This window comes from Myotis brandtii, unplaced genomic scaffold, assembly GCF_000412655.1.
Source record: "Myotis brandtii unplaced genomic scaffold, ASM41265v1 scaffold384, whole genome shotgun sequence".
Lineage (NCBI taxonomy): Eukaryota > Metazoa > Chordata > Mammalia > Chiroptera > Vespertilionidae > Myotis > Myotis brandtii.
The window spans coordinates 1,038,082-1,049,692 of record NW_005364745.1 but is presented as its reverse complement, the minus strand read 5'-3'; the positions used below and the strand labels follow the sequence as shown (position 1 = coordinate 1,049,692).

The following is an 11,611-nucleotide window of genomic DNA, read 5'->3' as shown; positions in this document are numbered from 1 at the left end:
TGTTGACTTAAGGGGGCCACTCACAAGACAAATCCCGTCACAATGACCACCAGGGTCTCCCTTCCTCGTGAGGGAAGCTGGACTTGAACTAGGCTGTGAGAGGTGTGGAAGTGTGTTCTGTAGGCATCATTCTTCAACAACACAGTGGGACACAGCTCGTGGACAGAGGGAAAGGATGTGGGAGCCCCAGCGCTAGTCACCCTTAGCCAGACAAACAGATCATTAGTTAGAAGGGCACTGGGTCCAGACGGTCACAGCTGAAACACATCAGTGTCGGTGACCGAGCTCACACAATCTCTGCTGACCTTTTCCCATGATCTCAGTTTAGTGTAGTCTCTAGACCAGGAGTGGGCAAACTTTTTGACTCAAGGGCCACAATGGGTTCTTAAACTGGACCGGAGGGCCGGAACAAAAGCATGGATGGAGTGTTTGTGTGAACTAATATAAATTCAAAGTAAACATCATTACATAAAAGGGTACGGTCTTTTTTTTTTTTTTTAGTTTTATTCATTTCAAACGGGCCGGATCCGGCCCGCGGGCCGTAGTTTGCCCACGGCTGCTCTAGACTCTAGACCAGTGATGGTGAACCTTTTGAGCTCGGCGTGTCAGCATTTTGAAAAACCCTAACTTAACTCTGGTGCCGTGTCACATATAGAAATTTTTTGATATTTGCAACCATAGTAAAACAAACCCTTATATTTTTGATATTTATTTTATATATTTAAATGCCATTTAACAAAGAAAAATCAACCAAAAAAAATGAGTTCGCGTGTCACCTCTGACACGCGTGTCATAGGCTCGCCATCACTGCTCTAGACCAATGAACTCCCACCTTAGACAACACTGATCCAACTTAAAGAGATGAAGGGAAGGACCTATGGGTTTCCGTGGGGGATGAGGCAGGATCCTGTTGGGGACAAGCAGTATTGTGATGATGAGCTTTGGGGGGAGGGAGCCCCAGGTCTGAGTGTCTCGGGTGAACGTTAAGGGCAGGAGTCCAACCAAGCTAACTCTGTTAGGGATGTTCTAATTTTGATACCTGTCTCATTGATGAAAACCTCTATGAACTATTACATAGTTTAAATATTCTAGTGTTATGTACATAATTCTATTTCATTCCACATGTCCACATATCGTGGAAGCTCGGGGACTTAGCCCAATTCCAGCAGCTAACATCAGGATTCACACACAGAGCACCTACATAGATCTTGCCTTTTGTCACCCTGTGGCTTTTTTCCACAACATGGTTTTTATAAAGATACATTATGAGCTAGAAAAACCCCAAACTGATGCATTATGTACAGATACATTACAGAACCTCTGGTGAGAAAAAACACAAAACAGGCATATCTTGACTTAAGATATTTCAAAATTTTAAGTACTCTTAAGTATCAAAAGACAAAATACATAGACCACCCGAGGGCAGGAACAAAATAAGATACACTTTGTAGTTTTTCATCTGCTTTTCTGAGAACCAAATCCAATCCAGACATCACCTGTGAACACCAAGGGCAGAGGCTGCCCTGGGGAGCGTGCCACGCGGCTGTAACACAGGGGTGCCCATCGACTCACATGGATCTTGTGACATTTCACCTAAGAGAGCCCTTGAGTAACTGTCCCTGTAAGAAGCATGATCTTTTTAGTTTATCTTTTTCAAAATGGAGGACTGGATCGAACAGTCTGGACTGATGATCACGTAAGAGGGAGGAACGGCTAAGAGGCGTGATCAGAAGGAACATCGGCTACGAGGTGTCACAGCTGCTGCCTGGGGACCCAGGAGAACCTGAAGCCGTCACAACCGCACAGAGAGCTAATGCCGCTAGACCCTGCGCAGTCGTCATCTCAAACAGGAAGTCACCGCAATCGTATGTTTATGGGTAATATTGAATTTGCTCATAGATTTATGCAACTGACACTGGAACACAAAATAACCCAAATTAAAACAACAATAACAAGTTAGATCTCGTCTTAGGAATTTAAGTTTTAAATACTAGGCAATCGAGTGCGATATGGGAAGCTAGCAGAAAAGTTAAAAAAATAACGGAGAGGTTGGAGAATCCCTCCAGAGGCAGGAAAGACGATTCTGACTCGGGCTGCTCAGTGTCGTGCTCCTGTTCCAAGTTTGTACCCCTGAGAAAACTGTGTGATTGATACCCATGATACAGCAGGCACAGCGATCAGCACACTGATCCAACCAAACACTAACCAGCTGTCGCTACATCAATTACATTAACTTCTGTAAATGCTGTGGAGAGCGGAGGAGAAGTGTTGAAGGTTTTCAGATCTGTGCTTGGTTTTCATCCAGGATGGAGTAAATGTCAGGCCAACCCACGCCCTCTGTGGCTCTGACATTCCCTCTGCCTGCAAACCTGCTTGCAATTCCGTCAAGTGTCCATATGAGAAAACCATAAACGACAGAACAGGGGACGGTGGCCGCGGGATTTGTTTTGCACGTATGGACCGGGCAGCATTCGGCTTGAAATACTTCTGGGAGGGAGAGAAAGGGAGAATTCTTTGGCTCAAATCACAAACAGCTCCAGACCTTGGGCTGCGTGGGCTGAGTCTCTGCGTGACTCTGCCGTGGCGTGTAGACTACACGGAAAGCAGAGGACACTGCCGTGTGACACACGTGGTGGGGCCCACCTCGCTGACAACACTTCACAGGACCCCCCGGGGTGCCCGGGCCCACGCGGCGGCACCGGCCATGAGAGCTTATGAGATGGCGGACGGCAGTGACATGTTAATCGTTTGGTTTGTTCTGGAAAAAGTTTGTGAAGGACCATCCTCCTCCATTGGATCGCGGGGAGTCTTCGTCCTTCGGGGGGATCAGGAACTGTCGGGAGTTGATGGAGCACGGGCTCCCGAAAGACACGGCATCGCTGTTGCTGTCCGTGGACCGGGGGGAGTCCGGGGACACCAAGGTCCAGGCGTTCACATTGGCCTGAGGCCTGTAACCCGCCGTTTTCTCCAAGTCCCCTTCTGCGGTGGCCTCGTCCCCAGCAGAGGTCACGGGGAGGTGCATCTGGGGCTTGTAGCCGCCCCCCGCCCCCGGGTCCGCGTCCTGCTCTGCCTCCGGCTTGGCCTGCGGCTGGTACATGGACTGCACGTCGATGTACACGACTTGGGAAGTGCCCCCGGCTTCCTCCGCTCCTGGGTTCGGTATTTCTTCCTCGATGACGGGGGGACAGTAGGACACGGCCAGGTGGCTTTCAGGCTCTGCCTCGGAGCCGTCCGGGGGACGCTCGGCCACGGGAGAAATGATCTCTGTATCCTCTATTTTAGGAACTGCCGTTCGAGTTTCCAGAACCTCGACGTTATTCGGGGTACAGGGATTCATTTCCAATGTTTTCAGGGCGCTGCTTCCCTGGAAATCAATTTTAAGGCAGAGATTAAAGACAGCACCAAAGCTCCCACGAACAGCCACATTACTGCATCTATTTTTTCACATCTGCTTGTAAAAACCCGTCTCTGCGTTCTGCAGTGCCTACTGGAGCAAAGCTAATTTTGTCCCTCCAGATCAATGTTATTCTTGCGATGAACAGCAGTGGGAAAAGAGTATGATACCAATGATTTAAAAATAATTATTGTAGAAATTCAGCAGATGGTAGAGCTCTTTATTTTTTCCATTTCTTTGACTTAGGACAGTGGTCGGCAAACTGCGGCTCGAGAGCCACATGCGGCTCTTTGGCCCCTTGAGTGTGGCTCTTCCTAAGCCTTAGGAGTACCCTAATTAAGTTAATAACAATGTACCTACCTATATAGTTTAAGTTTAAAAAATTTGGCTCTCAAAAGAAATTTCAATCGTTGTACTGTTGATATTTGGTTCTGTTGACTAATGAGTTCGCCGACCACTGACTTAGGATGACATTTGCATGTTAAAAATTTTCACAAAAGTCTAAAAATACCAAAAGCCAGTACTTTAAAGATAAATGTAAGAAAAAAAAACAGGATTACCTCACAGACAGCCTTCTGAAACTGTAACGCTTTACAGTTTTCAGGATTAGGAATATCAGGGTAGAAGGTTTCTTTTATCCTTTAAATAAAGTACAATTAAGTATATTTAATAATTATAAGGTTAGCGATTAGACAACCAATAGTTAATACATCATGAGGATTACTCTGACATTTCACAAGAATACTGTAATGGACATGAGATAAAAATGTGGGATCAGCCCTGGCTGGTTTGGCTCAGTGGATAGAGCATCGGCTTGTAGACTGGAGGGTCCTGGGTTCGATTCCGGTCAAGGGCACACTCCTGGGTTGTGGGCTCGATCCCCAGTCTGGGGCATGCCGGAGGCAGCCGATCAACGATTGTCTCTCATCATTGATATTTCCCTCTCTCTCTCTCCCTCCCTTCCTCTCTGAAATCAATAAAAATATATATTTAAAAATAAGTGGAATCATTTTTAGTGTGATCACTAGAACGATGCACTGAGAGGCTCCACTTTTAATACATAAACACCTACTTCTATTCCCAGAACTACAATAGCTCATGCCTCTTATGAAAATGAAAAGCACAGAATTAAAACGTGGCTGTGCTAGCAGGTCAAAAGCAAAGCGCAGGCCTTGCTCACGTAAACCAAATGTTTGTGCCGCAACTGCACAACCTGCATCACGCAGCCTCCCTGCTCCTAAGGGCTTGGACTGCGAGCCTGAGAGAGAAGGTTCTGGACTGTGTGAGAGAGAAAGGCTGTTCCAATTGAGCAAAAAGTAAACACAGACACAAGAAAGACTCAGTGCCATACCCCACTTACAGCCATTCAAAGGGGCTTTATTATTCAACATTCCTGCAGGAAAAGAACTGTTAATGCAAAACTAAAATGCTCTAACGTCAAAGTCAAATTCTCCCCTTCAGCTTTTTTTTTTTTAATATTGAAATCAGTTTTATGGAGTGATGTTTGGTCATGAGAATGTGGTTATTACTAAGATAGGGCAGGGCATTCTACAGATTTCAGTCCTTACTATTTTGATTTATAAGCCAGGATTGCTAGGATCAATTCTTGCCTTTGTCATAAACAGGAGTATTTTTAAGGCCAGTGAGGACGGTCGATGCATGAACACCACCATTTGCCACAGCGCAGCCCACGGCGGACCTTGCCAGCTGACCACCGGGCGCTCTGCCTCACTTCACTTCACCTCGCCTTGCCTCACCTCACCTCACCTACTGCCATTCACCCAGACACACAGTTCTTCTCACTTTCTCCAGATGGTCAGCCTCCTTCCAATTCCTGGGTCCTCAGAGGAGTCCTTTTCTCTGCCTGGAGCCTCCTTTCCCCTCCGCACCCTTTGGGACTCTGCCAGATGGACTCCACAGGGAGCCTTGGCACCCCCTGCAGTGACGGGGCCTCCTGTTCTCAGGTCGGCCACGACCCTGCCGTACCCGCCCTCTGTGGGCATGAATCTGCTGGGCGGTTATGGGTTTAATGCCCAGCGCCCCCTACTCTCTAAGTCTATACATTTACTTAGTTTACCACTATTTCCATCCTCACGTGAGAGGAGGCATCCATGTCCGTTGACTAAACGAATAAATGACCAGATTTTCTAAACAGATCACTAGACAAGTCAGATCTTAACCATTAAGCTACATTTGATCTTGCATAAAACTATTGTCAGATTTAAGCCTGCAAAGATTTCTTTTGAGTATAAATACTATTACTCTAAATTATTAGGAAACACAGTAGGGGGAACATTTGTGCTTTTACCTTATTAATTTTTAAACCTTTAAATCGTATGCCAAACTCTTGCCCAACATTCGATCCAACATTAATTCTGACGAAAACAAGTATTTCTTTTTACTAGCTAGCTTCAACCGAAAAAAATGTACTTATTTGTTAAACATAAACTACACAATAGAGCAAAAGTAAACGCAGGTGCCATTACCATTCTCGCTTCCGGTAACAAAGGACACTGGTCACCACCCCGACAATGACCGCCACGGCCACCGGGATGAGGATGGCGATGATTAGCCCCACGGCTGGAAAGAGAATGTTGCAAATATTAAAACCCCCCACTTCCAGGACGGAGTATAAAATACATTTATATCAGAAAATATTTAAGTGGGTAGCTGAGAAGAAAGAAGTCCCGCCTGCTCCAGGAACACTGAAACTACTCGAGTATAACCTTCGAGCACGTGACCAGTTCCTACCCTCGCACTTCAATTCTTCCGAGCAGGGTTTCTCAACCTCGGCCCTATTGACACTGCGGGCCAGGTATTTCCTCACCGTGTGTGTGTCTGTGTGTGGGGGGAAGGCCGCTGTGTACACGGTAGGAAGTTTAGCAGCATCTCTATGGTCCTCACCCCTAGCTCTCCGAAGTGCCAGCAGACATTGCCAGGTGTCCCCAAGGAGACAAAAGGCCCCCCCAGTTGAGAACCACAAGCTCACGGTCATTTACGTAAGCGAGTGTGTGACCTCCAAAGTAACTAACGAGAGTAAATCCGAAGTCACCTCAGGGCCTTTTAACCTGCCGTGCACCCACTGGAAAAATGCCATCAGTGGGAAACTTAGAAAAGGGGATCCCCACATAAACACTAATCGCTAGAGACACTGTGCCTTTAAGTGTGGGAAGCACCTCCCCGGCACGTTACACTCACAGTTCTCCTTGGTCACCACGAACATGCCCTTCTCGGGGCCCAGGCCGCCGTTCGTGTAGGCGCGCAGGACCAGGTGGTAACTGGTTTTGCCTTGAAGGTCAGCGATCCGCAGGGTCTTCTGGGAGATGTCAGTGATGTTCTTAACTTTCACGTCGGAACGACCTGTTTTTAAAGTGAAGAAGACTGTGATCATCTCTGTGCATTTTAAACGCGTGGGTACCGCAGCTGTCGCACCCGCGTCCCCGGGAGGTGAGTCCAGGGGCCGCCCCTCTGCAGGCCTGGGACCGGGGAGCCAGCCAGAGCCATGGCCACGCTCCACCTCTGCCGCCGAGTAGCCACGTGAGCTGGACCTTTTATTTAAACCCCCTGAACCTGAGCGTCTCCAACCATGAGTATCAGGCCTTATCTGGCGCCACGTGAGCTGGACCTTATATTTAAACCCCATGAACCTGAGCATCTCCAACCATGAAACGGAGTATCAGGCCTTATCTGGCAAGGCCGTGGGGAGTTCTCACACACACATTGCCCGGAATGACGCCCGGCACGTGGAAGGCAGTAACTACAAGTCCTTCTCTTCCTGCTGCGAAGAGCATGAAACACCACGAGCAGACCCACCGGGGCGGGGGCCGCGGTCACTCCCTCTGGTCCTGCCTGTGCATTGAGACCAGAGGCAGCGAGAGTACAAATCAGTGGAGATGGCTCCAAACCACCCAGAAACAGAGGCTTTCCAATGAGGCAACAGTGAGGCAGCCTCTGAGTCATTTCAAAAAGCAAAGAATTGTTGAAAGGGCTTCACCTACACACGTAGATGCGTCACCCACAGACACAGACAACGGTGTGGTGATGGCCAGAGGGAGGGGGCGGGGGCTGCGTGGAGGCGGGCAGAGGGGGAAACATGGGGACATCTGTAACAGCATCAATAGTAAAAACAAAGGGAAAAAGAAAAGAACTGTTTAAACTATCATTTTTTAAATTTCAACCAAAACAACACAAGACACTAGTCTTAAAAAATTAAATCATATTATAGAGCTAAGAACCAAAAAGCAGCAGTTCCCTGCCAGCTCCTGCCCCCCACCCCCGACCCACACCCACTTTAAAATCATGTTACCAGTTTCCTTGGATATTGGTTGTGTTGGACCACGCAGAAAACTGTGGTCCAACAATTTCAAAACAAACTTCGATGGGCAGGGCCTGATTTTTAAATTTTGGAAGTATCGACCCATGTCCCACAGGTAGACGCTTAGCTCGCTCTCACCACTACCCCTCGGCCCCCAACCCCACATCATTCATCCAGAAACATCAACACGTTTGGCACAGCTGGTGTGTACATCGTTGTGGTCATATAAACGTGGATTAGTGCTAAGACGCATTTTGGTATGACGTTTCCTGTCTTGCTTTTCTGTTGTTATAACTGCTTTTTACCCTTATTTGCTTGCTGTACCAATTCCCAATTCTTCCTACATCCTCCAATGAATATTCAATACAACTTTCTATGTGGTCCAACACAACCAAGCCCCAGGATCATGGCCCTTCCCCAGCCCTCTACTGGCCTCCCCCCTTCCGTCTGCTACCCCGCAGGCCACTCCTCCCAGAGCCTCTGCCCTGGACTGGACTCCCCGCCCCACTACGTCCTCACGGGTACATGGGTGTGGCGGCTTCCTGAGAGAGGGTGCGTGTGGGAAGGAAGCGTGCGGGCCTGCATGTCTAAAAATGTCTCCATTCTGCTCGCATACTGGTTGGTAGACGGCTGAGTACAGAATTTCAGGCTGAAAATAATTTTCACTCAGCATTTTGAAGACACAGCTGTGATACCTTCTAGAACAGTGATGGTGAACCTTTTGAGCTCAGTGTGGCATTTTGAAGCAAAACCCTAACTTAACTCTGGTGCCGTGTCACATATAGAAATTTTTTGATATTTGCAACCATAGTAAAACAAAGATTTATATTTTTGATATTTATTTTATATATTTAAATGCCATTTAACAAAGAAAAATCAACCAAAAAAATGAGTTCGCGTGTCACCTCTGACACGCGTGTCATAGGTTCGCCATCACTGCTCTAGAATCTGGTGTGTTGTGGAGAGTCTGGGGCCAGCTTAATTCTGAGGGAGTTCTGACCCGTCTTCTGATTTTTCCCTGTGAGTTCTTTCTAATATACACAGAACTCAGCGGCCTGAAGACAGCTTTGTGCTGCTTTAAATGACTGCCTGCCCACCTGGAACCCGTTCCCTCCGATTTCTTCTGGTTCCTGTCTTTCATGCGAGGAGCTTTCTCAGCCCCTGGTTACCCCTGGTGGCGACCCCCGTTCCAGAGCCACTAACAGGCCACGAAGACCCAGTGTGCATAGGTGGGTTCACTGGGTGGCGGGCCTTACTGACTCCTGGTCGGGAATGACCAGGCTTTTCCCTGGGACGATCCCTCAACTATCAGCATCTGTTATGTCCTCCACCAGGAACCATTTGCCTTTCCCAAAGGAAGCGCCTCTAATCCCGTGCCTGAGAACACAGGCCCGGAGACGTCCTGTTAGCTGGGTGGGAAGGAGGAGGAGGGAGGGTTGTGCCGTTACTAAGGTGTCTCCTCTCCCCGTCCCCTCCCATCTGGAGGCTCTTGGTTCAGTTTCTCCAAAAAACACCCCTCTTGTCTTCAGGCAGGGGAGAGGCATTCACAGCAGCCACATGAAGCTGGCAGAGGGCTTGGGTTCTAACTGCTCCTCACGCAGACTTCCCATCACCCCCCGATGTCTAGCCCACACCCATCCTGACATTCACTCTGATCCTGGCCCCTCAGGATGAATCCAATGATTTCTCAGTGACGCTGACTGCCCCCTGGATCCCACCGCTCCCTCCCAACAGCCCCAATGTCCAAATCCTCCTTCCTGGTGCTCTCCCACCTCTCTAGTGCTCTTTGTCTCTGTGGCTTTATGCGTTCTTGTTTTTTCCTGTCTTACTCTAATTTCACCGACCAATCCACCGTGTCGCACTGGAAGTCTAGCTGCTAGAATTCTAACTGGCTCAAGTGTAAAATTTCTGAGCATTTGAGGAAAATCACACCAGACTCTGATGTCCGTAGAATTTGGTAGTTAGGGGTTCCCTCCTTCACGGGCCACTCTGAAGGCTCAGGAAATGCAGGCTCGGTGACGGGGAGGCGCAGTTAACGCAGCTGCTCTGGGGAAGGGACTTAGCGCAGGCCGGTTGGCGTCTCCACGCGCCAGCGAAACTGATCTGTAGGAGGGACACAGTTGCCATGAACATCTATTTTAGAAATATCAGACGTATAACGGCTTCCTCTGAAACCGCCAAAGCAAATTTTAAACACACGCTTTCTTATTACAAAAGATATACATCCTGCCGAAACCATGCCCTTCTCTACCTGTCAGACCAGCACTGAATAATTCAAGTGGCTTCTTTCCGGGGAGAGGTCATTAAGGGAAATGGAAGCCCTCCAACGGATCGGATGATCCGCTTGAGTAATGCGGCTATGAATCAGAAACATCTGACTCCCACAGAAATATAAGGTAGGGAAAAGCCAGAAGCCGTCATCAATATTTCTGTAGTTGCAAGTCTGGGAGTTCTGAGTTCTCTAAATCCTTTGGGCATGCACTTACCAGGTGTCAAGGGTTGGCTGTATTTTTAAGATCTAATGGATACACTCGTCCCCAGTCGAGGCCATTAAGTTTCTCAGTTCATTCGGGCCGTGGCTGTGAGGGTGGCTGTTTGTCAGAAAACAAAGGAGGCTCCGAAGCTATTCTTTGGGTTCCTGAGTTTTCCTCCTCCATTATTATAAGTTCAGGAAGACTGTTTGTTTTGTTTTTTTAAGTGACCTTCATAAGATGCTATGGTATGGATTATGCCAGACTAGTAAGAGATGGGGCTTAGAGTCCAAGGTTTCAGAATAAATAACTTGAATAATTTCTGAAAGACTGCACACTTCATTTATCATGTGCTTCCGATCTTAAAATTCTCATGTTCATAAAATGACTGCATTTTCACTTCCCCGTTTTTCAGAGCGTTTTGGAAACCAGCATTAAAGCAAGGAGCAGCACTTTCCTCCCTCCGCTATTTGTAGTGAATGAAGAACTTCTGGGAAGCACTGCTGTCACGTTAGTGATGAACTTACCCGACTCCAAGCCTCTCATCTTCGAGGTGTCTCTCTCTCCTTTTTCAAAGTAAAACACATATCCTCTTAGGAAGCCTCTGAGCTCCTCCACGGGTATATCTTCCCACTTCACGAGAATCGAATCTGCAGACGTGTCCTCCACGGTGAAATTCGGTGCGACGGTTGGAGCTGGAAAAGGAAACGGTCAACAGCTGAGGGAGAGGTCACTAACACAGAGTAAGATATCAACGGATAATGTGTTTCCAGCCTCAAAAAGAGCTAAGTTTGCCCTAGCCTGCTTGGCTCAGTGGATAGAGCATCAGCCTGTGGACTGAGGGTCCTAGGTTCAATTCCTCTCAAGGGCACATGCCTCGGTTGAGGGCTCGATCCCCAGTAGGGGGGCGTGCAGGAGGCAGCTGATCAATGGTTCTCTCATCTTTGGTATTTCTCTCTCCCTCTCTCTTCCTCTCTGAAATCAATAAAAGCGTATTTTTTAAAAAAGAGCTACAATTCAAATGAAAAGCTTATTTCCTATTTAATCATAGACGTTCACAGATATTACTACACACCCTTTGGCTTGTGAAGCTGGCAACCAAACATGCAAAGGTAGAACTTGCTATCTAGGGAAGCAACCTACACAAAATCTCTAAGTGGCTACTCAAATAGATTCCATTCGTATTTTCCCCTTTGTTGATGGTCTGGCATAAGTTAATAGCTGTTTAAATCTGTAGAGTATTTTTGAAATAAGATTTTTTTCAATGACAATAAATTTGTGAAATACAAACACTAAATGAAGAATAAGTAATCATAATTTTAAATGTATCACACAAATTATTTTTCCTTCCTTGAACTAAACCTCCCAATTTAATCTACTTTTAGAATCCAACTGTTGTCGATTTATGTTACCTTGGCCTCTAAGAAAACG

At 47.3% G+C, this 11,611-nt stretch overlaps 1 protein-coding gene across 1 annotated transcript in view; it reads right to left on the bottom strand.

The window, feature by feature from the left end:
* Positions 1–1,356: 1,356 nt before the first annotated feature.
* The window catches only part of LIFR (leukemia inhibitory factor receptor alpha), a 59,390-nt gene continuing 49,135 nt past the window's right edge, over positions 1,357–11,611 (bottom strand). The window contains exons 16-20 of the mRNA XM_005872575.2: positions 10,708–10,875; positions 6,593–6,754; positions 5,881–5,974; positions 3,955–4,033; positions 1,357–3,364 (exon numbers count right to left, since the gene is read on the bottom strand). Coding sequence (XP_005872637.1) covers positions 2,741–3,364; positions 3,955–4,033; positions 5,881–5,974; positions 6,593–6,754; positions 10,708–10,875 — 1,127 coding nt within the window. The 3' untranslated portion in view covers positions 1,357–2,740. The remainder of the gene's footprint in view (positions 3,365–3,954; positions 4,034–5,880; positions 5,975–6,592; positions 6,755–10,707; positions 10,876–11,611) is intronic.